The following is a 14,279-nucleotide window of genomic DNA, read 5'->3' as shown; positions in this document are numbered from 1 at the left end:
CTGCAGCCCCAGGCCCCCCACCTCTCCACCCCTCCCACTTCTGCTGCCCCCCTCCCCCCCAGGCCTGGCCTGCTGGCCTCATGGCCCTCACGTTGCTCTGCTGGTCATGGCTCTCCTTGAAGACGAATCGGGTCCCACTCTTGCTGCCCAGTTCTAACCACTTCCCTTTGAACCATTTGATGACGGGCTTTCCAGGGAGCTCCTTCCCATTCACCTTGGCCGTGATCACCACGTCCTTCCCTGGGGACCAGGGGACAGGAAGTCTAAGGCCTTCACACCCTGCCAGGTCCCTGGAACCCAGGGACCCGGGGCTCATCCTGGCTTGGGGGTCCGGGCACCTGCGACACCCAGGTATCTAAGCTGCATCTTCCTCTAAGGCCCCGGGCGTCTGGCTCCCAGGCAGCTCACCCTGGGTGGTGAGCCCCTGTACCTCTCTGGGGCACCCAGGCATCCCGCCCCTCAGCCTCTCTGCAACCCAAGCATGGGGGTACCTCGACATCCCATTCCCCAGCCTCTCCCCGGAGCTTAGCCTCAGCCTTCCTTACCTGCCTCTATAGACACAGTGTCGGGTTTCTTCAGGAAGATCCCAGCGGGCTCCTCGGCAGCGGGTGACTGGTCCTCAGGGGGCGGCTCTAGGTTATAAACGGGCCTTTCACTCTGTGAGTCAGGGGCTTAGCCGGAGAGCCGCAAGGTTACTTTATTTGAGGTGATTCCTGAGACCTGAGCACTGAGGGCGCACTTCCCCCAACCCCCCTCCCCACAGCCAGGTAGTCTGTTAATTACGTTAAGTGGCTCCTCTGTGCGGTGCAAGCCACTGTGCTAAGGGCAGGAGATGCAAAGAGGCAAAAGACAGTCCCTGCCCTCAAGGAGTTTACAAGCCCTGACCCACTCTGTGCCTCAGTTTCCTCCTCTGCAGAGTGAGAGGGTGGACAAATCCCTGACCCTCGCTGAGCCTGATTTTTCCCTTCTGTGGAATAATGTCCCTAACCTCTGAACCTCAGTTTCCCCGCCTGCAAAATGAGGAGGGTTGGGTTGAAACCATAGAATGTTGGGGTGGAAGGGAGGATAAGGAACCAATTTCCCTCCGATTCTACACCTGGGGAACCTGAGGGCCAGAGGGCACTGGGGTCATGCTCACGGTCACAAAGCCAGGCAGAGTCAGCGTTTCTCCCTAGTTCTCTGACCCCCCAGTTTCCAACATTTATTAGGCGCTTATGAATCAATCAGTCAGCAAGCACTAGCTCGGTGCCTGACACATAGAAGGCTCTTAATAAAGGTTTATTGATTGATACAAAGACAAAAAGTGACCCAGGGAAGACCACAGGTTTACATACAGGATGGTATGAATGCACACGAGGTGGATACAAGGTAGCTCTGAGGCTACAAACACAACAATGGCTCCACCCAGCCTCCAGGAAGCTTTCCTCTGCTTGGCTGGGGGGAGGGGAATGGGCATTACGACTCGGGACCTCAGTGGCCATCGACCCCCCATACAGAAGACCCTCCAGTTACGGGGAGCTCACTACCTCTCGTGGCAGCCCAGCTCCTTCTTGGTTATCTCTAATTGTTAAGAAGTTATTCCTGACTTCAAGCCTGAATTGGCCTCTTGGCAACTTCCCCCCATGGTTCCTTCTGCCTTAATCATCGGATCATGGAGTACTTTGCTAATAATTACCGCAGAACTTAGTACATAATTAGGCATCAAATCAGTGGCAGACAGCTAGAGATGAAGGAGGGATGGAGGGGGAGGGGGACTGCAGGACTGGAGGAGGAGGGCTGGGAGAGGCTGGAAAGCAGGAGAACTAGGGGAGGGGAGAAAGACCGGGGGAGGGGAAATGGACGGAAGAGGAACAGGGAGACTGGAAGGAGAGGAGGACAGGGGAGAGGGACTGGGGGAAGGGGACTGGGAGAGAAGAAGGAGAAAGGGACCAAGAGGGAGAACAGAAGGGAGAGGGGACTGGGAGGAAAGGAAGGGGGTGGGGATTAGGAGGCTTCCTGGAGCAGAAGGTGGGAAGGCAGGACAGTGCTTGGTATCCAGTGAGCCTCTCTTGGACAGAGCCCCAGGGCTCACTGGCTACCCCGAGGCCTCTCTTATTCCATCCTGGGACTCAGGAGCTTAGTGGAGTGCTTGGCAGGGGCACGGACTTCCCAATCAAAGTGGGCAACCAGTAGCCTTTTGATACCAGGACTGGTTTTTCACCTCCCTAACCAGTCACCTCCCTCCACATCCACCCAGGTCTGCCTGATCTCTTCAGAATTTGGTGCAGGCAAGGGGGAGGCAGGGAGGCCAGAGATCAAAGATCTGGGGGCTGGGGACAAGAGGGGTCATACATACAGGAAATGGGGTATAGAAATCTATCCTGTCCTACAGGAAAATAGAAGGGGAAGGGGATAAGACAAGGGGGGAGGAATAGAAGGGAGAGCAGATTAGAGGAAGGGGTATTCAGAATGCATGCCATCATGGGGTGGGGAGAGGGGAGAGATGGGGAGAAATTTGGAATTCAAAATCTTATGGAAATGAATGTTGAAAACTAAAAATAAATAAATTAATTTTAAAAAAGAGGGATCATGGAATCAGAATGTCCTCGATTTAGAGCCAGAAGAGACCTCAGTAGTCACAAAGTCCAACCCCCGGGTTTTACAGATGAGGAAAGTGAGACCCAGACAGATACTCAGAGCCACAGCTAGCAAATATCTGGGGCAGGCTTAGGATCCGGGTTTTCTATAGGTTAGATGGAGTCTGGAACAATTTGGTTTCCAAAGGTCTGGGTGCCTCAGGAGCAGGAAGAAAAACTGGGAACGGGGGTCGCCCAAAGTTTGGGGGACTCAGAGAAAGGAGGCTCAGAGGTTTGAAAGGCTCAGAGACAAGAAAGGGAGCCAGAGGGAGTGTGGGGAAAGGAAGGGGAGGACTCGGGGAACAGACACTCGACGGTGTAGATGGCTTTGGAATCAATAGGTTAGAGAGCAGACACAGTTCCTGGGCCATGGTCTCGGTGCTCCAGATGAGAGGGGAGCCGTGTCTGCGGACATCTCGGGGCCAGAGTGGGGGCTGGGGCTGGGCCAGGGGTGTCTCACCACTGGGTGGGGCAGGCGCAGCCTCCTTCTCAGGGCCAGGCTTTTGGGGGGCATCCTTAGCTTTGGCAGCGGGCTTCTTGGTGGCTGTGAGGGGAAAGAGGCGGAGGAGGGTCACAGAATCAGGGAGCCCAGGAGTCCTGATCCCCTGGCTCTCGTCCACTCCAGGACCCAGGGGTGCTGAGCACAGCCCCTGCCCTTCAGATGTCCCTCAGCACCCAATCCTGGCTGGCCCTCCAGACACCTGCTTTCCCTCACTTCCTCCCCCTGGACAGAATCTTACCATTCTCCAGGGACAGAGGGCAGGGCCAGCAGGACCAGGGAGGATCCCCCCAAATAAAGCCTCTGCTCCTTCCTCACCCCCGCCCAAGTCCAGGCCAACTGGTCTTGACCTTTTCCAGATGGGCTGGCCTGGAGTATAATTAGCTTGATCCGGGGTCAGGTAACTGGACACCCATGTGCTGAGCTCAGCACCGAGCACCCAGTACTCAGGACCCTCCCAGCACCCTGCTGGGAACCCCTTCTCCCACTGAGTGCAAGGGGGCTCCCTCTCCCCAACGAGGGGGCCCTTTCCTACATACAAGGGGCTCCCTCCTCCTACCAGGGACAGGGGCTCTTTTCCCTACCTTCTTACACAAGGGGGCTCCCTCCCCCCATCCTGGGAAGGGGCCCTTCCCATGCCAAAGGTTCCCTCCTCATTCTAGCTGGAGGGGTCTCTTTCCTTTGGATCCTGCTTTTTCCAGTCCTTAGCCTCCAAGCTCCCGTAATCCCCCACTCCTTTTCTCTGCCCCGATCATCTACCTCTCCCAGGCCAGGGTTGTCCTCCCCATGCCCCCTCCAACCTTGGGACTCCTGGCACTGACAGGGAGCACACCCCTTCCAGCCTCCCTTTGAGGAAGAGGTTAGGGATGAGGGGTTGCGGGTCCCCACCTGGTTTGGGCTCCGGCATCTTAACCTGTGGCCAGTCGGGAACCTTCCTGAGACAACAGGGCCTAGGATGGGTGGCAGGGTGGGGTTTTAAGGAGGCTGGAGGCTCCCCGGAGACACCTGACTCAGCTCCCACTCCCCACCCCCTTCGAATTCCCCAGGAGTTCTCTAAAGGGCGAGAAATAACTGCTGGGGGTGGGGGGGAAGATACATGCCTGGCTCCTGGTGGAGGCCAGGGCAACAAGATTCTGGTCTCTAAGGCAAGGGGAGGGGGAGAGGGGAGGGTTGTGAGGGTCAGGACACCTGGGTCTCAGTGGGAGGCCACAGGCAGGGCTGGGGAAGGGGTCACCTGGGTCCCTACTGTTTGGGAGCTGTGGAAGCAGGTTATCTTGGTATAGGGGGTAGGGCTGGGATATCAGGACAACTGAGTCCTTGAGGGAGACAGGATTTAGGGTATCAGACCTCTGGCACTCTTTTGGGATAGGGTAGGGCTGGGGGCCCAGCCACCTAGATTTCTGCAAGTCAGGCATCTTCAGAGAAATTGGACCCCCTGGGGAAACCAAAGCCAAGTCTCCAGGGTCAGTAGGGAGGGCCAGGTTTCTTGAAGTGGGCACCAAGCCCCAGGTTAGCGTTGAGGGCTGGCTTGCGCCAGGGCAGCCAGCATCCCAGGGACCCCTCTTTGCCTAGTGGTGACCTGCTTTCTCCAGCTGGGGTGTGGAGAACTTCCTTTCACCGCTGGGGGCCCCACCCCAGAGAAATTTTATCCCAGCCCAGCTGCTGTGGCCAGGCCACCTGGCCTAGGCTGCCCCACCCCCAGGGTCCCCAAGTTTCTACGGTCCTCGCCCCCAGCTCCCCAAGGAAGGAGGGAGCCCTGGAGGAAGTGGGAAAGAGAAGAGCAGGGCCCGGAAGGGCTGGGGAGCCCAGGATGCATGGGTCCCTTCCTGAGCTGGAGCCTGGGGTAGAGGGTTTGAGGAGCCAGCACTAACTCTGGCCCTGCGTCACCAAAACCAAAGCAAACCCCCTTGTAACCTTAACAGGGCTGGCTCGGTGTTTGGCCAATCCAAAATGGAATATCTGGTGACATCATCAGTCTCTGGTCAGACTCTCTCCTGCGGGGACAGGGGAGCAAGGTATTGTGAGACCAGCGGGAGTGCAGGATGGGAGGGGAGATAAAGTCATGGCAGGGAGTCTGAGAAGCCTAGGAAGAACGGAAGACACTGATCCAGACCCCCAGGGAGCCTCTGAGAGAACCGGAGAGAAAGAGACTGCTGGGGGAGGGATAGAGGGAGGGAGGAGGGGGGAGAGAGAAGGGGGAGGGAGAGAGGAAAGAGGAAGAGAGAGAGACTGTTAGAGAGGAGGAGGAGGGAGGAGGAGGGGGGAGAGAAGCAGACACGGAGGAGTGGGGGGGAGGGGCAGAGCCAGCCAGACCAGGGTCAGACTGCTAGGGAACCACCAGAGAAAGAGAGAAACAGAGACAGAGATGATGGAAGGGACAGAGTAATGGGGAGGAGGAAAGAGAAGCATCAATAGGTGAGAGCAGAAGCATTGGGGAAGCTGGATGGTGCAGCTGACAGAGTGCTGGGTCTGTTGTCAGAGAGACCTGAGTTCAAATCTAGCCTCAGACACTTATTAGCTGTGTGACTCTGGACAAGTCACTTAGCCCAGTTTGCCTCGGTTTCCTCACCTGTAAAATGAGTTAGAGAAGGAAATGGCAAACCACTCCAGTATCTTTGCCAAGAAAACCCCAAATGAGGTCATGAAGAGTCAGATGCGGCTGAACAAGAATGCAAAACAAGTGTGTGTGGGAGTATCCTGAGGTGCACGGCCCCAACTGAGCACTGGGGGTGGGCACGGGAGAAGCTCAGAAATTCCATGGCATTTGCTTGGGTTGATACAGTGCCGGCAATTTCCAAAAGGAATACCCCATGTTGGCGTGTGTTCATCTTTTATTTGCAGAATTCATTACTTTGTAAGGTGAGACATGACCCCGAGGTCCCTGGCAGGAAGGGGCAGGGAGCTTGGTTTCTTGGTGGGGAGGGATGGACTCCGCTTTGGAGGTCAGGGGCCCAGCCTAAGTCTTCCTGGCTTCCCTGCAATGGACTCTGAGGCCAGGCTCTCCTAAGCCCAAAGGATTCTGGGCCCCTCTGTACACCCCTGACCCATCCCCTCTCCAGGTGACAGGTAGGGAGGAGACCTAGGGGGCACTGAGGGAGAATGGCCCCGGAACCAGCTGAGGAGGATTGTGGGGAACCACCCCACCTCAGAGAAAGCTCCAGTGGGCAGGGGTCCCAGGGCCTCAGACTTGGAAGGACTCCCAGAGGCCCAGATGACAATAAACCCCATCGTCCAGGGAAAGGGCACTCAGTACTTCAGAGGGCGCCCGTACCACTTTGGGAATCCCCAGAACCCTTCAGATCCCAGTATACAACCTCCAAGCCAGACAGAACCTTGGGGGTCATCTGGTCAAACTCCCTCAGGGAGAAACTGAGGCCCAGAAGGGACAACACACTCAAGATTGCACAATGAGTCAGGGCCAGGTCTGAAATGTCACCGAAGGAAAAAGCCAGAGAGACCTTAGGGATCATTCCGGGGGAAACCCCCTCTTTTTACACATGGGGGAACTGAGGCACGGCCAAGGTCACACAGCTTAGAGAGAGACAAGGGCCAGAGTAGGTTACCCAGGCAGCCATTGAGGGGGCCAGGATCTGAAACCAGGTTTTGACCAGAGCCTGGGACCCTTGGTCCCACATTTCTCTCCCTCTTTTCCAGTGCTATATGGTTCCCCCCAGTCCAAAATCTATGTCTGAGCCCTCGGCAGACCCTTGGCTGTGCTGATGCCTTTGATTTCCCTAGGCCTGGTGACTTAGTCCGGAGCTCTGGTGGAGAGGGGGTCACCCAGGCAGGGCAGCACGGTCCGAGCCGGCATCCGCTCAGGCGGGAAGGGGCCTGGACCACTGGGCCCTTAGCAGTTGGAGGCTGCAGTCCCTTGTGTTTACAGCTAAGGACTCGAGGCCCATCTCCCCCAAAGTCACAGGGCATGTCGGGGCTGGATCCTCCTGACCCCCGGCCCGGGTCAGGAAAAGGGGCAAGGGCTACAGACTGCCAGGGGACCCATTCCCAAGAAGCTAGCGCTGGAATCATCCTAGGCCAGGGATGCCTGAGGCCCTAAGACAGCCCCAGACAGGGTGTGCCTTCTGATGGGGAGCCTTCACAGGCTCTGAACTCGGAGGGACAGGGCACCCCAAGGCACTCTTGGCGACAGCAGGGGGATCTCTGAGACGCCTCGGGGCCCGAGACAGCCGTCCCCCCGCGGCCGGGGCCCTCACGCCCGCCGGGGGGTCAGCAGGGTGCTGTCAAACTGGTACGTGAGTTTCCTCTTGACCTTGCGGATCTCTCCGGTCTTGGCGTAGTTGCGGAGGGCCCGGGCCAGTTTCTGGTAGGTCATCCGCTTGCGGTTGCCTTTCTGCTGGCCCCAGCGCCTGGCCAGGGCCTCCTTGTGCTTGGACGAGAACTGGAAGACGCCGGCCCCGGGTTCTACCCACCACACGCACTCCCGCATGTCCCCGCGGGTCAGCAGCCCCAGCAAGAACTGGTAGAGACGGAGCTTCTTCCGGGCACCTGGAGGGGCAGAGCAGGCCGGCGTCAGGCCGGGAGGCCCCCTTGGGCATCCTCTGGGGACACCCACCCTCCAGAAATCAGTCGGTCAGCCAATAAGCGAAGGCGCGATTAGTGGCTGCTGCCGGGGACAGGAAGCACCGGGGACTTCCTCCAATCAGCTTTTGCAGACAGATTCTGTACGTGGAAACCTTGGAGCAAGACACGGGGCAGGGGTACTGAGACTTGGGGCAGCTTGGGGGAAAGCAGTGAGCTCCCCATCCACAGAGGTCTTCAAGGCTGGGTGACCACTGAGGGCCATATGCTGCAGCAGAGCGCATTCCTGGTCAGCCAGAGGAGGGGCCAGATGGCTTTGGAGCCCCCTTCCACTTCTGAGACTGCGATACCCACTTGGAGCAGGTGCTCCCTAGGGACAGCACTCTCCCATCGGACTCAGGGCTGTCTCCCCTTCCCAGACCAGGGGCTCCCCAGGCCAGGTGACTTTACTGGCCGCCGCCCCCCCATCATACCTGCATCGGCTCCTGTCCCTTCCCCTCCAGCTGCCGGGACCTCATCCGACTCACTGTCAGACACCTCCAGGGCTGGGCTATCCCCTGGGAACTCCTCGTCCTCAGATAAGCCAGGACTGGGGAACTGGGTAAATGAGGCCAGGGGCTGGAGCAGGGAGGGGGTGGTCAGAGCTTGTGGTCCACGGCTCACCTTCCCTCCTCTCTAAGCTGGACTCCCCGAACCTACCCGGGTCTCTCAGTCTTCTAACCCTCTATCACAGAGCTGGAAGGGACCTTGGAAATCACCTGATCCAACCTTCTCCCCATCATTTTGTGACTCAGACAAAGAAGTGATTTGTCCGGCCCCAGGTTTGCCAGCCCCAGGTCTGCCAGCTCCAGACTTGCCTTTGTCTCACAACATGCTGACCTCAGCCCTACACGCTTCCTCCCCGGCTCATTCCCCCTCACCTGGCCTCCAAAATCCTCCTCCGGGTAGGTGCTGAGCCCTGGGCCCGGGGCCGGCTCCAGCTGCCCAATGGGGCCATAGCTGACAGGCAGGTAGGAGAGTTGAAGACCCTGGAGTTGGCCAAGTGAGGCTGCCGAGGGGTCGAAGGGCTCATAGGCAGTGGCCAGGCTGGGCGGTGGCTCTGTCCAGCCCCACAGGGAGTCTGGGGAAGGCAGGAGAGGGCGCCCTGAGACTCAGCCCCCTGGCCCAAAGGGGCAATTGTGGGAAGGAAAGGAAGGTCATCTTTGGCCCGCGCATTTGCACGCATGGGGAAGGGAGCAGCTTAACAGGAGAGACCTGATGAGGATGGAACGGAGGGAGGAGGGCGGGGGAGGAAATGGGAATCCAGAGGCACGGAGCCTGGCAGGGGGACGGATGGGTGGGGAGAGGGGGACGGATGGCTGTAGGAAGAGGTGAGCAGAATAGGGGTACGGGGAGGGGACAAAGGGCATTCGGGTGGGGGCCGAGAATGGGAGAGAAAGCTGGAGGAGTTAAGACCCACTGAGAAGGTAAATGGCTAGTGCCCCCCGGGCAGTGGGAGGGCACAGAGAGGGGAAGCATGTACTTACCCACCATGCCTTCGGGGTCCACGTAGCCGGGGTGTTTGCTGCTGTCCAGATCGTAGAAGACTCCATCTGAGTACTGAGGAGAGGCACCAGGAGCGTGGTCGTGACGGGAACGTCCCACCGGCCAGAGAGTCAAAGGAGAGAGAAACGGGACAGTGACAGACAGAGAAACAGACAAAGTGGGGCGGAGACTGACTGAAGAAATAAATAGATCGGTTGGGGAAACAGGAGAGTGGGGAAGGGGGACGTGAAGAGAGAGAAGCGATGGGGTAGACAGGGAGAGACAGAAGAAAGGGGGAGACGAGAGGGACAGGTAACAGACGAGATCGATCAATCGATCAGTGGAAAGTGTGTGTGGAAGAAAGAGCCCTCCTTCTGGAAAAAGGATGCTGGGACACTGGGTAACGGCAAGGCAGAACTTACCTGGCAAGAAAAGTGCGAATCCTCCAACCTGGGGAGAGGAGAAAAAGATAGAATGGGGAGAGGTGGTGTCACCCCCTGCTCTGGGTGCCTGGGCCTGGCACTCACCCAGACCCTGGAGCCTCCAGGTCTGGTCCTGAGCCCCTCCCCTCCCCTGAGTGTCTGTGCCCCTGCACTGGGCTTTCTCCTTCCCCTGCATTCTGTACTGTCCCACGCTCCAGACTCTGGGTCCCCCACGCTCCCACCTTGTTCTTCTTCTGTCCTTTGCTTTGTCTTGGGCCTCTTCCTTGCCCTGCACCCCTCCCCCACATCCCTGCGCCCCTCACTCTCCATGCCCCCCGGTGTCCCTGCCCCACGTCCCTGCCCCACCCCCACTCTCCTTGGCCCCCCCCATGCCCCTCACTCTCCATGCCCCCGGTGCCCCTCCCCCACATCCCTGTGCCCCCCACTCTCCATGCCCCCCCTGCGGCCCTCATTCTCCATGGTCTCCCTGCATCCCTCCCCCATGTCCCTGCACCCCTCACTCTCCATGGCCCCCCTGTGCCCCTCACGAATTTGTATCCTTTCATCTCACCTATCTCTTATTCTACATCCCTCCCTCTCCATCTGTCTCCTGTGTCCCTCAATGCCCCCGTGCCTCCCACTCCCTCCGTGCATCTCACTTTTTAAGTCTCTTGTTCTTCTCCAGGTGCCCCTGCCTGCCTGTGTCTCGTGCCCCTCCCTGACTCCCATCTCCCAATCCTCTCCAAATTCGAGCTCACCAAACAGAACTTCGTGGGCTCCCGGTTTATTTTTTTTTTTTGAGAGAGGACGAAGGAACTTTGGGCATGTGGGGTAGGTAGAGGCTGACCCCAGGCTGTACATAGAGGGGTGTGAGTCAAAGTCCTGCCCTCCCCCACCCCCAAGGCCCAGTCAGGGACAGGGCTTAGAACAGGAAGGGGGCATGGGGAGGCCTGCACGGAAATATCCCTGGGGAGATTTGCATGGGCAGGCTGAGGTGGTGAGAGTGTTTGTGGAGTGGGGGGTGGGGGGGGTTAGTGAAAGTGGGAGAGAAAGTGGAGGGTTTTTGAGGGAACTGGCCCCAGCCATGGGACAGTGATGGGTCCAAACAGACCTAGAGGGGAGAGCCTGGGAAAGGGATGGAGACGGTGACTGGAAGCAAGAGACAGCGACCCGGGCAGGGGTGAAAGCAGACAGATGGGGGAGAGGCGGAAGAGACGAGGGAGATGTGGAGGGATGACAGAGATGAAAGAAGCAGAGACGGGGAAAAGAGAGAGACAGGAGGGGGCAGAAGGAAGGCACAAGAGGGAGGACAGAGAGAGATGAAGAGAAGCAGAGACACATGGAGAGACAGCGGGGAGTAGAGACCTCGCCTATGCACTCGGAGCCCTGGGGGGTCCTCACTTACTGTGCAGCCTCCAGCGTGAGCATGGTGGGGCAGAGCTCTGGGGATGGCACAGGGTCTGGGCTGCGTCCTGGCATTGCCATCACCTTATAGCCAGGGAGGGGAGGGGCGGGGCCCAGTGACCTCATCGAAAATCCCCTCAGGGGGGGCCCTGGAGATGGGGGATTGCTCAACGAGTCATGTGACTGGGGATGGGAGGGGAGAGCAGGGCACCCGTACCACCAGGTCTCTAGGGTGGCAGGGTTCCTTGGTGCCTGAGGAGGGCCGGGGGCTGCAGAACACTTGGATTTAGAGAGGGGGGTTGGGGTAAAGCAGATACCTGGTTCCCTGGGGGAGGGGAGGTGCCCTAGTCCTGAGGGTTAAGACTGGATGCCTGGGTTCCAGATGTCCTAGGTGCCAGATACCTGGGGCTTCAAAGGGGGTGGGATTACTAGGTTGGATACCTGAATTTTGTCCCTGACTTGAGGGTGGGGAAAGCTGGGACTGGCTTGTGACCCCAAGAAAGGCGGTGTGCCACACATGCATTGACCAGCTGATCTTGGGGTCCTGGGCCCGGGACCCAACCTGCCACTTCCTCAGAAGGGGAAATACCTGAATCTCCAAGAAACGGACCTGAGGTCCTGTTAGGCACTGGAGACCCCAAGGGCAGGAGTCCTCAGAGGTGGCGTGACTTAGGAAATCGGGATATTAGGTACGGGAGGGGTGAAAATGGAGCATGAGAAGCAAAGGAAGGCTTGGAGATCTCATGGGCCAACCCCATTTCACAGACAAGCAACCTGAGGCCTTGCAAAAACCAAGGGCTGTCCCAAGGTAGTCATCATACACGGAGTCTCCCAAAGCTCAGGTGAAAGGGGGCTTTGGGCTCACAGGGTGTGAGAGGTGGCGAGAGTTGGACTGGAGCTCTGAAAGCCCACCCAGCTCCAGGTCGGATTCTTTGACGCCCTCTAGCCCAGAGCTCAGCTTCACCTCACAGGGGACACGAGCCTTCTTGTGGTCTAGTCGGGTCTGACTCCTCATCACCCCATTGGGGTTTTCTTGGCAAAGACGCCGGGGTGATTTGTCATGTCTTTCTCCAGCTCATTTTACAGATGAGGAAACTGAGGCAAACGGGGTGAAGTGACTTGCCCAGGGTCACTCAGCTAGTCTGAGGTGGGATTTGAGCTGGGGAAGACGCATCTTCCTGACTCCAGGCCTGGCGCTATGTGTGTTGCGCCAGGCTCACCAAGCACTTCACTCAAAACCAGGCACAGGATGGGGAACATCATCCCCATTTCACAGATGGCAAATCGGGGCTCTTCCAAGGCCACCAAGCCTTGCCTCCCTCTGGCTGGTGAAGGAGTGGATGGGCATCGCTACCCTGGCTGGGCCAATGGCGTCTGCTTCCGGCCTCCGCAGGCTGATTCTCTGCCCAGGGCTTGAGGGATCCTGGCACCCCAATCTCCCACAGCTACTTAGGCCGGGCCTTCGAGTTACGCAACTTGTGTGCTTCAGTTTCCCAGTCTGTAAAATAGGGACAAACCCACCTCCTGGGGCTGTCGGGAGGATCAGATGAGATGCTCATAAAGGCGCCCTCTGAACATCGTCACTGTCTCGTTGGACGAGAAGCACGTTGGCCCAGCGGAGCGAACGTGCCGGGTGTGGAGCCGGAGAACCCGGGCTTGGTCACTCACTGCCCCTTCACCCCCAGAACCCCTTCTAGCTGTCAGCCCTGAGGCCGAGGAAGCCGCTGCGGCCCGGCCCCTCCAGGGATTCCGACTCTCCCGGTGTGGGAGGGTCGGGCGCTAAATCTGGCCACCCCAAGAACTCCACCAGACAGAAGCCGAGGGCCTCAGCCCGGTCGTGACAACGGCGGAGATGAGCGGGGCTCGACTCCAGGTCCCCTCCTCTGCGGATTGGGGTTCACAGCACTCCCACAGGCCGCCCTGAAGAGCCCCTACCAACACCCCTAGCGGAGGGGAGAGGGTGGGGCCGGGGCTCCCCTGCCCCCTAAGATGAGACAGCAGGCGCTGTGAGTGCCATCTACCAGCCCCTCGGCACAACGCCCCAGCCCCCCATCCTGTTTATGTCTGTAGAACACACCTCACAGGGGCTCGTCAGCCTCTGCTTGGAGCCCTCTATCGACAGGGAGCTCACTACCTCCAGAGACAGCCCACTTCACATGTGGACTAAAATCCCTGCCATCCCGCCGACACCCGCCTCCCCTGGGGGGCGAGAGGGGGTGCGGTGGCCAGCAGGATTCCTCCTTCTACCCTCCCAAAGAACAAGACCAGGGGAACCCAAAGCCCCACAGCTTTATTGATGCCAACGTCCACAGCCGCGTCCTCTGTCACCAGGTGGCCGGGCCCGGGGGCCCGAATCGAGCCAGGAGCTGCTCCTGGTCGTCCAGATCCTTCTGTACCTTCTTCCGCATGTAGAAGATGGGACAATCTCGGCTGCACAGGGGAGCAGGAGGAGGTGCCGTTAGCCCAGGGGCCCGGCCGCCCTGACCCCATCGGGCCCTCAGCACCTGGCCTCCCTGCCCCTGCTCTCTGGGGGACCCAGCTGTCCAGGCCCCCAGCCACTATTCCCACGGGGGACTGGGGCATCCTTGGCAGCTGCCCCCCTCCCTCCTCGTGGGGGTCCACTCTCCACCCCACTGAACGTCCAGATGTCCCCACGCCCAAGCCCGGCTCGAGCCCTTTCTGAGGGCAGCCGGGAGGGGCCTGGCCGGTGAGCCCCTCATCTCGGGCCACGCCTCCCAGCAGCGGCCCTCCACCACCCAGGCTGCCCCCAGGCCGCAGACCCCGGCAGCTGGTCTCTTCTGCCCAGCCCCAGAAGGGAGCACTCGGGGGTCCACCCCCCTTTCCAAGCGGCCGGCGACGGGCCCGAGATTGTGGATGCTGCAGGCTGGGGGGTGGGTAACGGTCCCCAGGCTTCCTCCTCACCTGTTCCCAGGACTTTGGCCTCTCTCTAGCCTCTAGCCCCCACCCTGCCTGGCCGTCTCCACCCGGGAGCCAGGTTGTTTGTTTGGCGGGGCCTGGCGGGTGGCGATAAGGCCAGGGTGGGGAGGGAGGAGGTGGCCTGGCGTATATCACCTGTCCCGGTCCTCGTCCTGGCCCTGGCGTGGGAACCTGGCTCGCCCGGCCTTTCCCTAGGGAAAGCCCAGCCCCACCTAGCCAGGATGAGGGAGGGGGACAGAAGGAGATGGGGGGAGGAGGATGGAGACGGACAGTCTGGGGGGAGGCGGAACAGAGGAGCAGAGACCATCACGGGGGTCAGGGAGGCCTATCCTAAGAAATTCC

General features: G+C 59.3%; 2 protein-coding genes across 3 annotated transcripts in view; both read right to left on the bottom strand.

Annotated features, from left to right (window-relative positions):
- MYBPC2 (myosin binding protein C, fast type) overlaps nucleotides 1-4,671 on the bottom strand; it is an 18,408-nt gene extending 13,737 nt beyond the window's left edge. The window contains exons 1-5 of the mRNA XM_027841233.1: nucleotides 4,462-4,671; nucleotides 4,003-4,064; nucleotides 3,076-3,159; nucleotides 546-632; nucleotides 22-240 (exon numbers count right to left, since the gene is read on the bottom strand). Coding sequence (XP_027697034.1) covers nucleotides 22-240; nucleotides 546-632; nucleotides 3,076-3,159; nucleotides 4,003-4,064; nucleotides 4,462-4,529 — 520 coding nt within the window. The 5' untranslated portion in view covers nucleotides 4,530-4,671. The remainder of the gene's footprint in view (nucleotides 1-21; nucleotides 241-545; nucleotides 633-3,075; nucleotides 3,160-4,002; nucleotides 4,065-4,461) is intronic.
- Nucleotides 4,672-5,927: 1,256 nt separating this feature from the next.
- Nucleotides 5,928-14,279, bottom strand: part of SPIB (Spi-B transcription factor) — a 15,188-nt gene continuing 6,836 nt past the window's right edge. The window contains exons 1-6 of one of the 2 annotated variants that reach the window (XM_027841235.1): nucleotides 11,002-11,485; nucleotides 9,597-9,624; nucleotides 9,177-9,249; nucleotides 8,571-8,770; nucleotides 8,124-8,268; nucleotides 5,928-7,617 (exon numbers count right to left, since the gene is read on the bottom strand). In XM_027841235.1, the coding sequence (XP_027697036.1) occupies nucleotides 7,322-7,617; nucleotides 8,124-8,268; nucleotides 8,571-8,770; nucleotides 9,177-9,249; nucleotides 9,597-9,624; nucleotides 11,002-11,126 (867 nt within the window). In that variant the 5' untranslated portion in view covers nucleotides 11,127-11,485 and the 3' untranslated portion in view covers nucleotides 5,928-7,321. Of the gene's footprint in view, nucleotides 7,618-8,123; nucleotides 8,269-8,570; nucleotides 8,771-9,176; nucleotides 9,250-9,596; nucleotides 9,625-11,001; nucleotides 11,486-14,279 lie in introns of those variants that run through there. The other variant, XM_027841236.1, reaches the window with a different exon arrangement.

The sequence above is a fragment of the Vombatus ursinus genome, unplaced genomic scaffold (genome assembly GCF_900497805.2).
Source record: "Vombatus ursinus unplaced genomic scaffold, bare-nosed wombat genome assembly UNPS02014855.1, whole genome shotgun sequence".
Lineage (NCBI taxonomy): Eukaryota > Metazoa > Chordata > Mammalia > Diprotodontia > Vombatidae > Vombatus > Vombatus ursinus.
This window is presented reverse-complemented; position numbering and strand designations above follow the sequence as displayed.